Source organism: Bufo bufo, chromosome 7 (assembly GCF_905171765.1).
Source record: "Bufo bufo chromosome 7, aBufBuf1.1, whole genome shotgun sequence".
Classification (NCBI taxonomy): Eukaryota; Metazoa; Chordata; class Amphibia; order Anura; family Bufonidae; genus Bufo; species Bufo bufo.
In genome coordinates this window covers 1,691,352-1,707,217 of record NC_053395.1, presented here as the reverse complement: position 1 = coordinate 1,707,217, position 15,866 = coordinate 1,691,352, and the positions used below count along the sequence as shown (strand labels likewise).

General features: G+C 55.4%; 1 protein-coding gene across 1 annotated transcript in view; it reads right to left on the bottom strand.

Moving 5' to 3' along the window:
* LOC121008516 (TBC1 domain family member 10B-like) overlaps positions 1-15,866 on the bottom strand; it is a 959,042-nt gene that overhangs the window by 8,928 nt on the left and 934,248 nt on the right. The window contains exons 4-6 of the mRNA XM_040441122.1: positions 1,935-2,034; positions 1,689-1,796; positions 1,078-1,184 (exon numbers count right to left, since the gene is read on the bottom strand). Of these exons, the coding sequence (XP_040297056.1) occupies positions 1,078-1,184; positions 1,689-1,796; positions 1,935-2,034 (315 nt within the window). The remainder of the gene's footprint in view (positions 1-1,077; positions 1,185-1,688; positions 1,797-1,934; positions 2,035-15,866) is intronic.

The following is a 15,866-nucleotide window of genomic DNA, read 5'->3' as shown; positions in this document are numbered from 1 at the left end:
AGTGTCACACATCTACAGGTCTACATCATACACAAGGACTGTTCTCCTAGTGTCACACACCTACAGCTCTACGTCCTACACAAGGACTGTTCTCCCAGTGTCACACACCTACAGCTCTACGTCCTACACAAGGACTGTTCTCCCAGTGTCACACACCTACATCTCTACATCCTACACAAGGACTGTTCTCCCAGTGTCACACATCTACATCTCTACATCCTACACAAGGACTGTTCTCCCAGTGTCACACATCTACAGCTCTACATCCTACACAAGGACTGTTCTCCTAGTGTCACACACCTACAGCTCTACATCCTACACAAGGACTGTTCTCCCAGTGTCACACATCTACAGCTCTACGTCCTACACAAGGACTGTTCTCCCAGTGTCACACACCTACAGCTCTACGTCCTACACAAGGACTGTTCTCCCAGTGTCACACACCTACAGCTCTACATCCTATACAAGGACTGTTCTCCCAGTGTCACACACCTACAGCTCTACATCCTACACAAGGACTGTTCTCCTAGTGTCACACACCTACAGCTCTACGTCCTACACAAGGACTGTTCTCCCAGTGTCACACACCTACAGCTCTACGTCCTACACAAGGACTGTTCTCCTAGTGTCACACATCTACAGCTCTACGTCCTACACAAGGACTGTTCTCCTAGTGTCACACATCTACAGGTCTACATCCTACACAAGGACTGTTCTCCCAGTGTCACACACCTACAGGTCTACCTCCTACACAAGGACTGTTCTCCTAGTGTCACACACCTACAGCTCTACGTCCTACACAAGGACTGTTCTCCCAGTGTCACACATCTACAGGTCTACATCCTACACAAGGACTGTTCTCCCAGTGTCACACATCTACAGGTCTACATCCTACACAAGGACTGTTCTCCCAGTGTCACACACCTACAGCTCTATGTCCAGTACTGTACTTCAAATGTCAAACCTAGAGCTGTACGTCCTACACGTAGACTTTCCTACTCATAAATGGAGGTTACAAGAGGTTGCATAGATGTCTTCCGGCTGCTGCATACACCTTACGTCCTGCAACAATCTTACCCGTGCCCTCCTCGTGCAGCAAACATCTCATGAAAAGGAAACTGCCGGTGGAGATCTTTCTCAATTACATCCAGCCACTTGGGGTCTCCTTGCTGTCGCTCCATTTCCTAAAACAAATGACAGGAAAGATTAAAGGGGTATTCCCATCTCAGACAATGGGGGAATATTGCTAGGATATGCCCCCATTGTCTGATAGGTGCGGGTCCCACCAATAGGACCCGCACCTACAACGAGAACGAAGTGGGGAGCGCTGTGGCTGGAGGAACCCGGATTTCCCCATAGAAGTGAATGGAAGCGCACCGTGCATGTGCGGCCCATGCTCTTATTCATTTCTATGGGGCAGACAGCAATAGCCGAGCCAGCGCTCGGCTATTTTTGGCTGCCCCATAGAAATGAATGGAGGGCGGCTGCGCATGCGCAGTGCACCCTCCGTTCATTTACCCACTCCGTTCTCATTGCAGGTGGGTGTCCCAGCGGTGGGACCCGCACCTATCAGGCAATGGGGGCATATCCTAGCAATATGCCCCCATTGTCTGAGATGGGAAACCCTTTTAAGTCATAAATATCGTCCACAGCTTCTCTACCTAAAAATCATCAAGTAGTCTGCTCACCTCGAATTTCCCAGGGTTTTTCATCAGAAGATCATGACTGTTCGAGAGCAACTGCCAGGCCTTGGCCCTCAGTGAAGATGGGATCCCCTTCCTACATCTCAGCTTCACCTGCAGACAGAGATCTACAGTGAGACATACGAGGCAACAATAAGACGGCAACAGCCCCAAAGTGAGACCGCAACGAGGACCAAAAGTGTAAGAACACGGAGCATGTATCACCAGTACTTATTCCTCCCATCATCTCACCTTCTGAAAACGCCTTGTCAGCCACTTATCCCAATTACTGAACATTTCTAACCACTTCAGTTCTCGCTGTCGAGCAATTTCCACAGGGATTGAGGTATCTCTGCAAGAGAAGAGGCGTCTCCATCACCCTTGATGTGCTAAATGCAAGGTACAGCGGCAACACATGGCAAAGGCCACCGTGACAACACACACCACATACCGTATCAGAGCAGACAAACCTCGTCAGAGCCTGTATCACCACCACACACCTCGTCAGAGCCTGTATCACCACCACACACCTCGTCAGAGCCTGTATCACCACCACACACCTCGTCAGAGCCTGTATCACCACCACACACCTCGTCAGAGCCTGTATCACCACCACACACCTCGTCAGAGCCTGTATCACCACCACACACCTCGTCAGAGCCTGTATCAGCAACACACACCTCGTCAGAGCCTGTATCAGCAACACACACCTCGTCAGAGCCTGTATCACCACCACACACCTCGTCAGAGCCTGTATCACCACCACACACCTCGTCAGAGCCTGTATCACCACCACACACCTCGTCAGAGCCTGTATCACCACCACACACCTCGTCAGAGCCTGTATCACCACCACACACCTCGTCAGAGCCTGTATCACCACCACACACCTCGTCAGAGCCTGTATCAGCAACACACACCTCGTCAGAGCCTGTATCACCACCACACACCTCGTCAGATCCTGTATCAGCAACACACACCTCGTCAGAGCCTGTATCACCACCACACACCTCGTCAGAGCCTGTATCACCACCACACACCTCGTCAGAGCCTGTATCAGCAACACACACCTCGTCAGAGCCTGTATCACCACCACACACCTCGTCAGAGCCTGTATCACCACCACACACCTCGTCAGAGCCTGTATCAGCAACACACACCTCGTCAGAGCCTGTATCACCACCACACACCTCGTCAGAGCCTGTATCACCACCACACACCTCGTCAGAGCCTGTATCACCACCACACACCTCGTCAGAGCCTGTATCACCACCACACACCTCGTCAGAGCCTGTATCACCATCACACACCTCGTCAGAGCCTGTATCACCACCACACACCTCGTCAGAGCCTGTATCACCACCACACACCTCGTCAGAGCCTGTATCAGCAACACACACCTCGTCAGAGCCTGTATCACCACCACACACCTCATCAGAGCCTGTATCACCATCACACACCTCGTCAGAGCCTGTATCACCACCACACACCTCGTCAGAGCCTGTATCACCACCACACACCTCGTCAGAGCCTGTATCACCACCACACACCTCGTCAGAGCCTGTATCACCACCACACACCTCGTCAGAGCCTGTATCAGCAACACACACCTCGTCAGAGCCTGTATCACCACCACACACCTCGTCAGAGCCTGTATCACCATCACACACCTCGTCAGAGCCTGTATCACCACCACACACCTCGTCAGAGCCTGTATCACCACCACACACCTCGTCAGAGCCTGTATCACCATCACACACCTCGTCAGAGCCTGTATCACCACCACACACACCTCGTCAGAGCCTGTATCACCACCACACACCTCGTCAGAGCCTGTATCAGCAACACACACCTCGTCAGAGCCTGTATCACCATCACCACCACACACCTCGTCAGAGCCTGTATCAGCAACACACACCTCGTCAGAGCCTGTATCACCACCACACACCTCGTCAGAGCCTGTATCACCACCACACACCTCATCAGAGCCTGTATCACCACCACACACCTCATCAGAGCCTGTATCACCATCACACACCTCGTCAGAGCCTGTATCACCACCACACACCTCGTCAGAGCCTGTATCAGCAACACACACCTCGTCAGAGCCTGTATCACCATCACACACCTCATCAGAGCCTGTATCACCACCACACACCTCGTCAGGGCCTGTATCACCATCACACACCTCGTCAGAGCCTGTATCAGCAACACACACCTCGTCAGAGCCTGTATCACCATCACACACCTCGTCAGAGTCTGTATCACCACCTCACACCTCGTCAGAGCCTGTATCAGCAACACACACCTCGTCAGAGCCTGTATCACCACCACACACCTCATCAGAGCCTGTATCACCACCACACACCTCGTCAGAGCCTGTATCACCCCCACACACCTCGTCAGAGCCTGTATCACCACCACACACCTCGTCAGAGCCTGTATCACCACCACACACCTTGTCAGACAGCTTGTATCACCATCACACACCTCGTCAGAGCCTGTATCACCACCACACACCTTGTCAGACAGCTTGTATCACCATCACACACCTCGTCAGACAGCTTGTATCACCATCACACACCTCGTCAGAGCCTGTATCACCACCACACACCTCATCAGAGCCTGTATCACCACCACACACCTCATCAGAGCCTGTATCACCACCACACACCTCGTCAGAGCCTGTATCACCACCACACACCTCGTCAGAGCCTGTATCACCACCACACACCTCGTCAGAGCCTGTATCACCACCACACACCTCATCAGAGCCTGTATCACCACCACACACCTCGTCAGAGCCTGTATCACAACCACACACCTCGTCAGAGCCTGTATCACCACCACACACATCGTCAGACAGCTTGTATCACCACCACACACCTCGTCAGAGCCTGTATCACCACCACACACCTCGTCAGAGCCTGTATCACCACCACACACCTCGTCAGAGCCTGTATCACCACCACACACCTCGTCAGAGCCTGTATCACCACCACACACCTCGTCAGAGCCTGTATCACCACCACACACATCGTCAGACAGCTTGTATCACCACCACACACCTCGTCAGAGCCTGTATCACCACCACACACCTCGTCAGAGCCTGTATCACCACCACACACCTCGTCAGAGCCTGTATCACCACCACACACATCGTCAGACAGCTTGTATCACCACCACATACCTCATCAGAGCCTGTATCACCACCACACACCTCATCAGAGCCTGTATCACCACCACACACCTCGTCAGAGCCTGTATCACCACCACACACCTCGTCAGAGCCTGTATCACCACCACACACATCGTCAGATAGCTTGTATCATTACCACACACCTCGTCAGAGCCTGTATCACCATCACACACCTCGTCAGACAGCTTGTATCACCACCACACACCTCGTCAGAGCCTGTATCACCATCACACACCTCGTCAGAGCCTGTATCACCATCACACACCTCGTCAGAGCTTGTATCACCACCACACACCTCGTCAGAGCCTGTATCACCACCACACACCTCGTCAGAGCCTGTATCACCATCACACACCTCGTAAGAGCCTGTATCACCACCACACACATCGTCAGATAGCTTGTATCATTACCACACACCTCGTCAGAGCCTGTATCACCATCACACACCTCGTCAGACAGCTTGTATCACCACCACACACCTCGTCAGAGCCTGTATCACCATCACACACCTCGTCAGAGCCTGTATCACCATCACACACCTCGTCAGAGCTTGTATCACCACCACACACCTCGTCAGAGCCTGTATCACCACCACACACCTCGTCAGAGCCTGTATCACCACCACACACCTCGTCAGAGCCTGTATCACCATCACACACCTCGTCAGAGCTTGTATCACCACCACACACCTCGTCAGAGCCTGTATCACCACCACACACCTCGTCAGAGCCTGTATCACCACCACACACATCGTCAGAGCCTGTATCACCACCACACACCTCGTCAGAGCCTGTATCACCACCACACACATCGTCAGAGCCTGTATCACCACCACACACCTCGTCAGAGCCTGTATCACTATCACACACCTCGTCAGAGCTTGTATCACCACCACAAACCTCGTCAGACAGCTTGTATCACCACCACACACCTCGTCAGAGCCTGTATCACCACCACACACATCGTCAGAGCCTGTATCACCACCACACACCTCGTCAGAGCCTGTATCACCATCACACACCTCGTCAGAGCCTGTATCACCACCACACACCTCGTCAGAGCCTGTATCACCACCACACACCTCGTCAGAGCCTGTATCACCATCACACACCTCGTCAGAGCTTGTATCACCACCACACACCTCGTCAGAGCCTGTATCACCACCACACACCTCGTCAGAGCCTGTATCACCACCACACACATCGTCAGAGCCTGTATCACCACCACACACCTCGTCAGAGCCTGTATCACCACCACACACATCGTCAGAGCCTGTATCACCACCACACACCTCGTCAGAGCCTGTATCACTATCACACACCTCGTCAGAGCTTGTATCACCACCACAAACCTCGTCAGACAGCTTGTATCACCACCACACACCTCGTCAGAGCCTGTATCACCACCACACACATCGTCAGAGCCTGTATCACCACCACACACCTCGTCAGAGCCTGTATCACCATCACACACCTCGTCAGAGCCTGTATCACTACCACACACCTCGTCAGAGTCTGTATCACCACCACACACCTCGTCAGACAGCTTGTATCACCATCACACACCTCGTCAGAGCCTGTATCACCATCACACACCTCGTCAGAGCCTGTATCACCACCACACACATCGTCAGAGCCTGTATCACCACCACACACCTCGTCAGAGCCTGTATCACCATCACACACCTCGTCAGAGCCTGTATCACCACCACACACCTCGTCAGAGCCTGTATCACCACCACACACCTCGTCAGAGTCTGTATCACCACCACACACCTCGTCAGACAGCTTGTATCACCATCACACACCTCGTCAGAGCCTGTATCACCACCACACACCTCGTCAGAGTCTGTATCACCACCACACACCTCGTCAGACAGCTTGTATCACCACCACAAACCTCGTCAGACAGCTTGTATCACCATCACACACCTCGTCAGACAGCTTGTATCACCACCACACACCGTTAGGATGAAGAAAGGGGATGAATGGAAGATGGCTTTCAATACCCCAGAGGGTCACTTTGAGAACGTGGTCATGCCTTTCGGGTTGACCAATGCTCCTGCGGTTTTCCAGCATTTTGTAATTGACATTTTTCTTCACCTGGTGGGGAGGTTTGTTGTTGTGTATTTGGATGACATACTATTTTATTCTTCAGACGTGGAGACACATCAGGATCATGTGAGACAGGTGTTACAGATCCTGAGAGATAATAAATTGTACGCAAAATTGAAGTGTGTTTTTGCTGTACACGAGGTGCAGATCTTGGGCTACCTGCTGTCATCCTCGGGTTTTCGAATATATCCAGAGAATGTCCATGCTGTATTGGACTGGGATCGACCCGAAAATCTATAGGCTCTTATGCGGTTTTTGGGGTTCACCAACTATTACCGAAAATGTATTAAGAACTATTCGACAGTGGTGAAACCCTTAACTGACATGACTAAGAAAGGGACGGATGTCTCAGTGTGGTCTGATTCGGCGTTGTGAGTCTTTTCTGCTGTTAAGGAGTGTTTAGCTTCTGCCCCTATATTGGTGCAGCCGGATGTATCACAACCTTTCATTGTGGAAGTGGACGCGTCCGAGGTGGGGGTAGGAGCAGTCTTATCGCAGGGACCGTCACCTGGTAAATGGCGCCCATGTGCATTTTTATCTAAAAAACTCTCTGCCGCAGAGAGAAATTTTGATGTGGGCAACAGAGAGTTACTGGTCATTAAGTTGGCTTCTGAGGAATGGCGTGATTGGTTGGAAGGGGCGATTCATCCGATCACGGTGTTCACAGATCACAGAAATCCGGCTTACCTGGAATCGGCTAAACGACTGATGGTCTTTGTTTTTCACCAGATTCAATTTCATTGTCACTTATCGTCCTGAGGTTAAGAACGTCAAGGCAGATGCCTTGTCACGTAGTTTTCCTGGAGGTGGTAATTTTGAAAATCTGAGTCTGATACTGTCGGAGGGGGTGGTGATATCCGCTCTATACCCTGACCTAGAGGTGAAGGTGTTAGAGGCTCAGGGAGATGCACCAGATTCTTGCCCCTCTGGGAAATTGTTTGTCCCATCTGAATTGCGTCAGGAGCAGATGACACCCTAGGGACACCCTGGGAGCAGATCCACTGCCAACCTCATCTCTTGTAGATTCTGGTGGCTGCGGTTGCGTAAGTGTGTTGAGGACTATGTGTCAGCCTGTGGCACTTGTGCACAAGCTAAGGTGACCCATACTCGGCCTTCCGGATCCCTACTTCCGTTGCCCATCCCGTCCAGACCATGGATTTATTTATCCATGGATTTTATCACTGATCTACCTAATTCTTCAGGAAAGACAGTTATTCTGGTGGTAGTTGATTGTTTTAGTAAAATGGCGCACTTTGTAGCATTGCCGGGCCTACATAATGCTAAAACACTTGCTCAAGTGTTTGCTGACAACATTGTGAAACTCCATGGCATTCCCTCTGACGTGGTCTCAGATCGTGGGGCTCTGGAAGGCGTTCTGTACTCGTCTGGGTGTACAACAGTCCTTTTCTTCGGCTTTTCATCCTCAGACGAACGGACAGACGGAGCGCCCTAATCAGAGCCTGTAGACTAACTTAAGATGTTTTGTCTCTGAGAACCAGGAGGAATGGTCTTCATTTTTGTCCACTGATAAGTCGCCGTTTTTTGGGGGATATGGGTTTAACCTGCAGTTTGGCACATTTTCTGGTTCAGATACTTCTGGTATTCCTGAGGAGAAACGTTTTTTGTCATCGGAGAAAATTCAAAATAACTTGAGGAATATGGGCAACAAGTATAAACATATGGCTGACAGGAAACGTACGAATGGTCCGGACCTAAGTGTGGGCGATTCTGTGTGGTGGTCCACAAGAATCATTAAGTTGAATCCAGAGGGAAAAAAATCCGTCCGGTTTGAGAGCTGCATTTATACAAGCCGGCAAACAACGCGAGTATGTGAGCGTTCGCGTGTTTGTATTAAGTGCGTGACTGTAGATGACTTCAGATTCAGGGACTTTAGGAGGGACTGCAGTAAGTTACATTCTTATCACTGTATTGTATTTTCCTCTTTCTTGTGTAACCCCCTTTAGTCTGTGTCCGTTATTGACAGCGCCGTCCAGTGCTAGTCTTGTCTGATGTCTGCAGTCCTGGAGCAGCCATTTTCATATTTTTGTTCAAAATGTGAGCAAATTGCCCGTCTGGAATCGCACATCGAGTATCTAACCGGGCGAGGGTCAACACTGAGAAGCCTTGACAATTTGGAAAAGAGTTTGCTTCTCACTGAGCAAGCGCTCTATGGGGTAGATGTGGGGGAGGGGGACAGAGAGGAGGCTGAGGACAGTGAGGGAGCTAGCCAGGTAACAGAAAGCGGGGTAGAGGGAGGAGTGCAGGGAGGCTAGCCCGGATCTGACACAAGGTTGGCAGATGAGGGGGTTGTCAGTCCAGGGACAGCACTGCTGCAGCCGGACCCTTCCTCTGCCAGTCAGGGGGATGTCAGTCCAGGGACAGCACTGCTGCAGCCGGACCCTTCCTCTGCCAGTCAGGGGGTTGTCAGTCCAGGGACAGCACTGCTGCAGCCGGACCCTTCCTCTGCCAGTCAGGGGGATGTCAGTCCAGGGACGGCACTGCTGCAGCCGGACCATTCCTCTGCCAGTCAGGGGGTTGTCAGTCCAGGGACAGCACTGCTGCAGCCGGACCCTTCCTCTGCCAGTCAGGGGGATGTCAGTCCAGGGACAGCACTGCTGCAGCCGGACCCTTCCTCTGCCAGTCAGGGGGATGTCAGTCCAGGGACAGCACTGCTGCAGCCGGACCCTTCCTCTGCCAGTCAGGGGGTTGTCAGTCCAGGGACAGCACTGCTGCAGCCGGACCCTTCCTCTGCCAGTCAGGGGGTTGTCAGTCCAGGGACAGCACTGCTGCAGCCGGAACCTTTCTTTTGCCAGTCAGGGGGTTGTCAGTCCAGGGACAGCACTGCTGCAGCCGGACCCTTCCTCTGCCAGTCAGGGGGTTGTCAGTCCAGGGACAGCACTGCTGCAGCCGGACCCTTCCTCTGCCAGTCAGGGGGTTGTCAGTCCAGGGACAGCACTGCTGCAGCCGGACCCTTCCTCTGCCAGTCAGGGGGATGTCAGTCCAGGGACGGCACTGCTGCAGCCGGACCCTTCCTCTGCCAGTCAGGGGGTTGTCAGTCCAGGGACAGCACTGCTGCAGCCGGACCCTTCCTCTGCCAGTCAGGGGGATGTCAGTCCAGGGACGGCACTGCTGCAGCCGGACCCTTCCTCTGCCAGTCAGGGGGTTGTCAGTCCAGGGACAGCACTGCTGCAGCCGGACCCTTCCTCTGCCAGTCAGGGGGTTGTCAGTCCAGGGACAGCACTGCTGCAGCCGGACCCTTCCTCTGCCAGTCAGGGGGTTGTCAGTCCAGGGACAGCACTGCTGCAGCCGGACCCTTCCTCTGCCAGTCAGGGGGTTGTCAGTCCAGGGACAGCACTGCTGCAGCCGGACCCTTCCTCTGCCAGTCAGGGGGTTGTCAGTCCAGGGACAGCACTGCTGCAGCCGGAACCTTTCTTTTGCCAGTCAGGGGGTTGTCAGTCCAGGGACAGCACTGCTGCAGCCGGACCCTTCCTCTGCCAGTCAGGGGGTTGTCAGTCCAGGGACAGCACTGCTGCAGCCGGACCCTTCCTCTGCCAGTCAGGGGGTTGTCAGTCCAGGGACAGCACTGCTGCAGCCGGACCCTTCCTCTGCCAGTCAGGGGGTTGTCAGTCCAGGGACAGCACTGCTGCAGCCGGACCCTTCCTCTGCCAGTCAGGGGGTTGTCAGTCCAGGGACAGCACTGCTGCAGCCGGACCCTTCCTCTGCCAGTCAGGGGGTTGTCAGTCCAGGGACAGCACTGCTGCAGCCGGACCCTTCCTCTGCCAGTCAGGAGGTTGTCAGTCCAGGGACAGCACTGCTGCAGCCGGACCCTTCCTCTGCCAGTCAGGGGGATGTCAGTCCAGGGACAGCACTGCTGCAGCCGGACCCTTCCTCTGCCAGTCAGGGGGTTGTCAGTCCAGGGACAGCACTGCTGCAGCCGGACCCTTCCTCTGCCAGTCAGGGGGATGTCAGTCCAGGGACGGCACTGCTGCAGCCGGACCCTTCCTCTGCCAGTCAGGGGGTTGTCAGTCCAGGGACAGCACTGCTGCAGCCGGACCCTTCCTCTGCCAGTCAGGGGGTTGTCAGTCCAGGGACAGCACTGCTGCAGCCGGACCCTTCCTCTGCCAGTCAGGGGGATGTCAGTCCAGGGACAGCACTGCTGCAGCCGGACCCTTCCTCTGCCAGTCAGGGGGTTGTCAGTCCAGGGACAGCACTGCTGCAGCCGGACCCTTCCTCTGCCAGTCAGGAGGTTGTCAGTCCAGGGACAGCACTGCTGCAGCCGGACCCTTCCTCTGCCAGTCAGGGGGATGTCAGTCCAGGGACAGCACTGCTGCAGCCGGACCCTTCCTCTGCCAGTCAGGGGGTTGTCAGTCCAGGGACAGCACTGCTGCAGCCGGACCCTTCCTCTGCCAGTCAGGGGGATGTCAGTCCAGGGACGGCACTGCTGCAGCCGGACCCTTCCGCTGCCAGTCAGGGGGTTGTCAGTCCAGGGACAGCACTGCTGCAGCCGGACCCTTCCTCTGCCAGTCAGGGGGATGTCAGTCCAGGGACAGCACTGCTGCAGCCGGACCCTTCCTCTGCCAGTCAGGGGGATGTCAGTCCAGGGACAGCACTGCTGCAGCCGGACCCTTCCTCTGCCAGTCAGGGGGTTGTCAGTCCAGGGACAGCACTGCTGCAGCCGGACCCTTCCTCTGCCAGTCAGGGGGTTGTCAGTCCAGGGACAGCACTGCTGCAGCCGGAACCTTTCTTTTGCCAGTCAGGGGGTTGTCAGTCCAGGGACAGCACTGCTGCAGCCGGACCCTTCCTCTGCCAGTCAGGGGGTTGTCAGTCCAGGGACAGCACTGCTGCAGCCGGACCCTTCCTCTGCCAGTCAGGGGGTTGTCAGTCCAGGGACAGCACTGCTGCAGCCGGACCCTTCCTCTGCCAGTCAGGGGGTTGTCAGTCCAGGGACAGCTCTGCTGCAGCCGGACCCTTCCTCTGCCAGTCAGGGGGATGTCAGTCCAGGGACGGCACTGCTGCAGCCGGACCCTTCCTCTGCCAGTCAGGGGGTTGTCAGTCCAGGGACAGCACTGCTGCAGCCGGACCCTTCCTCTGCCAGTCAGGGGGATGTCAGTCCAGGGACGGCACTGCTGCAGCTGGACCCTTCCTCTGCCAGTCAGGGGGTTGTCAGTCCAGGGACAGCACTGCTGCAGCCGGACCCTTCCTCTGCCAGTCAGGGGGTTGTCAGTCCAGGGACAGCACTGCTGCAGCCGGACCCTTCCTCTGCCAGTCAGGGGGTTGTCAGTCCAGGGACAGCACTGCTGCAGCCGGACCCTTCCTCTGCCAGTCAGGGGGTTGTCTGTCCAGGGACAGCACTGCTGCAGCCGGACCCTTCCTCTGCCAGTCAGGAGGTTGTCAGTCCAGGGACAGCACTGCTGCAGCCGGACCCTTCCTCTGCCAGTCAGGGGGATGTCAGTCCAGGGACAGCACTGCTGCAGCCGGACCCTTCCTCTGCCAGTCAGGGGGTTGTAAGTCCAGGGACGGCACTGCTGCAGCCGGACCCTTCCTCTGCCAGTCAGGGGGTTGTCAGTCCAGGGACAGCACTGCTGCAGCCGGACCCTTCCTCTGCCAGTCAGGGGGTTGTCAGTCCAGGGACAGCACTGCTGCAGCCGGACCCTTCCTCTGCCAGTCAGGGGGTTGTCAGTCCAGGGACAGCACTGCTGCAGCCGGACCCTTCCTCTGCCAGTCAGGGGGTTGTCTGTCCAGGGACAGCACTGCTGCAGCCGGACCCTTCCTCTGCCAGTCAGGGGGTTGTCTGTCCAGGGACAGCACTGCTGCAGCCGGACCCTTCCTCTGCCAGTCAGGAGGTTGTCAGTCCAGGGACAGCACTGCTGCAGCCGGACCCTTCCTCTGCCAGTCAGGGGGATGTCAGTCCAGGGACAGCACTGCTGCAGCCGGACCCTTCCTCTGCCAGTCAGGGGGTTGTAAGTCCAGGGACGGCACTGCTGCAGCCGGACCCTTCCTCTGCCAGTCAGGGGGTTGTCAGTCCAGGGACAGCACTGCTGCAGCCGGACCCTTCCTCTGCCAGTCAGGGGGTTGTCAGTCCAGGGACGGCACTGCTGCAGCCGGACCCTTCCTCTGCCAGTCAGGGGGTTGTCAGTCCAGGGACAGCACTGCTGCAGCCGGACCCTTCCTCTGCCAGTCAGGGGGTTGTCAGTCCAGGGACAGCACTGCTGCAGCCGGACCCTTCCTCTGCCAGTCAGGGGGTTGTCAGTCCAGGGACAGCACTGCTGCAGCCGGACCCTTCCTCTGCCAGTCAGGGGGTTGTCAGTCCAGAGACAGCACTGCTGCAGCCGGACCCTTCCTCTGCCAGTCAGGGGGTTGTCAGTCCAGGGACAGCACTGCTGCAGCCGGACCCTTCCTCTGCCAGTCAGGGGGTTGTCAGTCCAGGGACGGCACTGCTGCAGCCGGACCCTTCCTCTGCCAGTCAGGGGGTTGTCAGTCCAGGGACGGCACTGCTGCAGCCGGACCCTTCCTCTGCCAGTCAGGGGGATGTCAGTCCAGGGACGGCACTGCTGCAGCCGGACCCTTCCTCTGCCAGTCAGGGGGATGTCAGCTCCGGTAAGCAGGGGACCAGGAGAGCAGGCCAGACGGGTGCTGGTAGTGGGAGACTCCATTATTAGGGACACAGATAGGGCGATCTGTCACAAAGACCGTGATCGCCGAACAGTGTGCTGTCTTCCTGGTGCTCGAGTTGGACACATGGCGGATCGGGGTGACAGATTACTGGAGGGGCTGGAGAAGATCCAGTGGTCATGGTCCGTATCGGAACCAATGACAAAGTTAGAGGAAGGTGGAGAGTCCTTAAACATGATTTCAGGGATTTAGGTCACAAGCTCAGGGCAGGGACCTCAGAGGTAGTGTTTTCCAAAATACTGCAGGTACCACGAGCCACACAAGAAAGGCAGCGGGAGATTAGGGAGGGGAACAAGTGGCTCCAGAACTGGTGTATGATGGAGGGGGTTGGGTTCCTGGAGAACTGGGCGACTTCTCTATCGGCTACAGGCTCTATCGTAGGGACGGGCTGCACCTCAATGGGGAAGGGGCAGCTGTGCTGGGGAGAAAGATGGCTAGAAGGATGGAGGAGTGTGTAAACTAGGGACTGGGGGGGAGGGTAATTACATTATAGGAGGGGAAGATAGTGCAGATAGAGACTGGGGGGAGGTAGTGGGACTGGGGGGGTAATTATATTATAGGAGGGGAGGATAGTGCAGATAGAGACAGGGGGCAGGTAGTGGGACTGGGGGGGTAATTACACTATAGGAGGGGAAGATAGTGCAGATAGAGACTGGGGGGGGAGGTAATGGGACTGGGGGGGGTAATTACATTATAGGAGGGGGAGATAGTGCATATAGAGACCTGGGGGGGGAGGTAATGGGACTGGGGGGGTAATTACATTATAGGAGGGGAGGATAGTGCAGATAGAGACCGGGGGGGAGGTAATGGGACTGGGGGGTAATTACATTATAGGAGGGGAAGATAGTGCAGATAGAGACCGGGGGCAGGTAGTGGGACTGGGGGGGTAATTACACTATAGGAGGGGAGGATAGTGCAGATAGAGACCGGGGGGGAGGTAATGGGACTGGGGGGGTAATTACACTATAGGAGGGGAAGATAGTGCAGATAGAGACCTGGGGGGGGGAGGTAATGGGACTGGGGGGGGTAATTACATTATAGGAGGGGGAGATAGTGCATATAGAGACCTGGGGGGGGAGGTAATGGGACTGGGGGGGTAATTACATTATAGGAGGGGAGGATAGTGCAGATAGAGACCGGGGGGGAGGTAGTGGGACTGGGGGGGTAATTACATTATAGGAGGGGAAGATAGTGCAGATAGAGACCGGGGGCAGGTAGTGGGACTGGGGGGGTAATTACACTATAGGAGGGGAGGATAGTGCAGATAGAGACCGGGGGGGAGGTAATGGGACTGGGGGGGTAATTACATTATAGGAGGGGAAGATAGTGCAGATAGAGACCTGGGGGGGGGAGGTAATGGGACTGGGGGGGTAATTACATTATAGGAGGGGAAGATAGTGCAGATAGAGACCGGGGGCAGGTAGTGGGACTGGGGGGGTAATTACATTATAGGAGGAGAAGATAGTGCAGATAGAGACCGGGGGGGAGGTAGTGGGACTGGGGGGGTAATTACATTATAGGAGGAGAAGATAGTGCAGATAGAGACCTGGGGGGGGGGGGTAATGGGACTGGGGGGGTAATTACATTATAGGAGGGGAAGATAGTGCAGATAGAGACCGGGGGCAGGTAGTGGGACTGGGGGGGTAATTACATTATAGGAGGAGAAGATAGTGCAGATAGAGACCGGGGGGGAGGTAATGGGACTGGGGGGGTAATTACATTATAGGAGGAGAAGATAGTGCAGATAGAGACTGGGGGCAGGTAATGGGACTGGGGGGGTAATTATATTATAGGAGGGGAGGATAGTGCAGATAGAGACCGGGGGGGGAGGTAATGGGACTGGGGGGGGGGGGTAATTACATTATAGGAGGGGAGGATAGTGCAGATAGAGACCGGGGGGAGGTAGGGAGACTGGGGGGGTAATTACATTATAGGAGGGGGAGATAGTGCAGATAGAGACCGGGGCAGGTAGTGGGACTGGGGGGGTAATTACATTATAGGAGGGGGAGATAGTGCAGATAGAGACGGGGGGGGGGGGGGGGGGGGGTAGTGGGACTGGGGGGGTAATTACATTATAGGAGGGGAAGATAGTACAGATAGAGACCGGGGGGGAGGTAATGGGACTGGGGGGGTAATTACATTATAGGAGGGGAAGATAGTGCAGATAGAGACCTGGGGGGAGGTAATGGGACTGGGGGG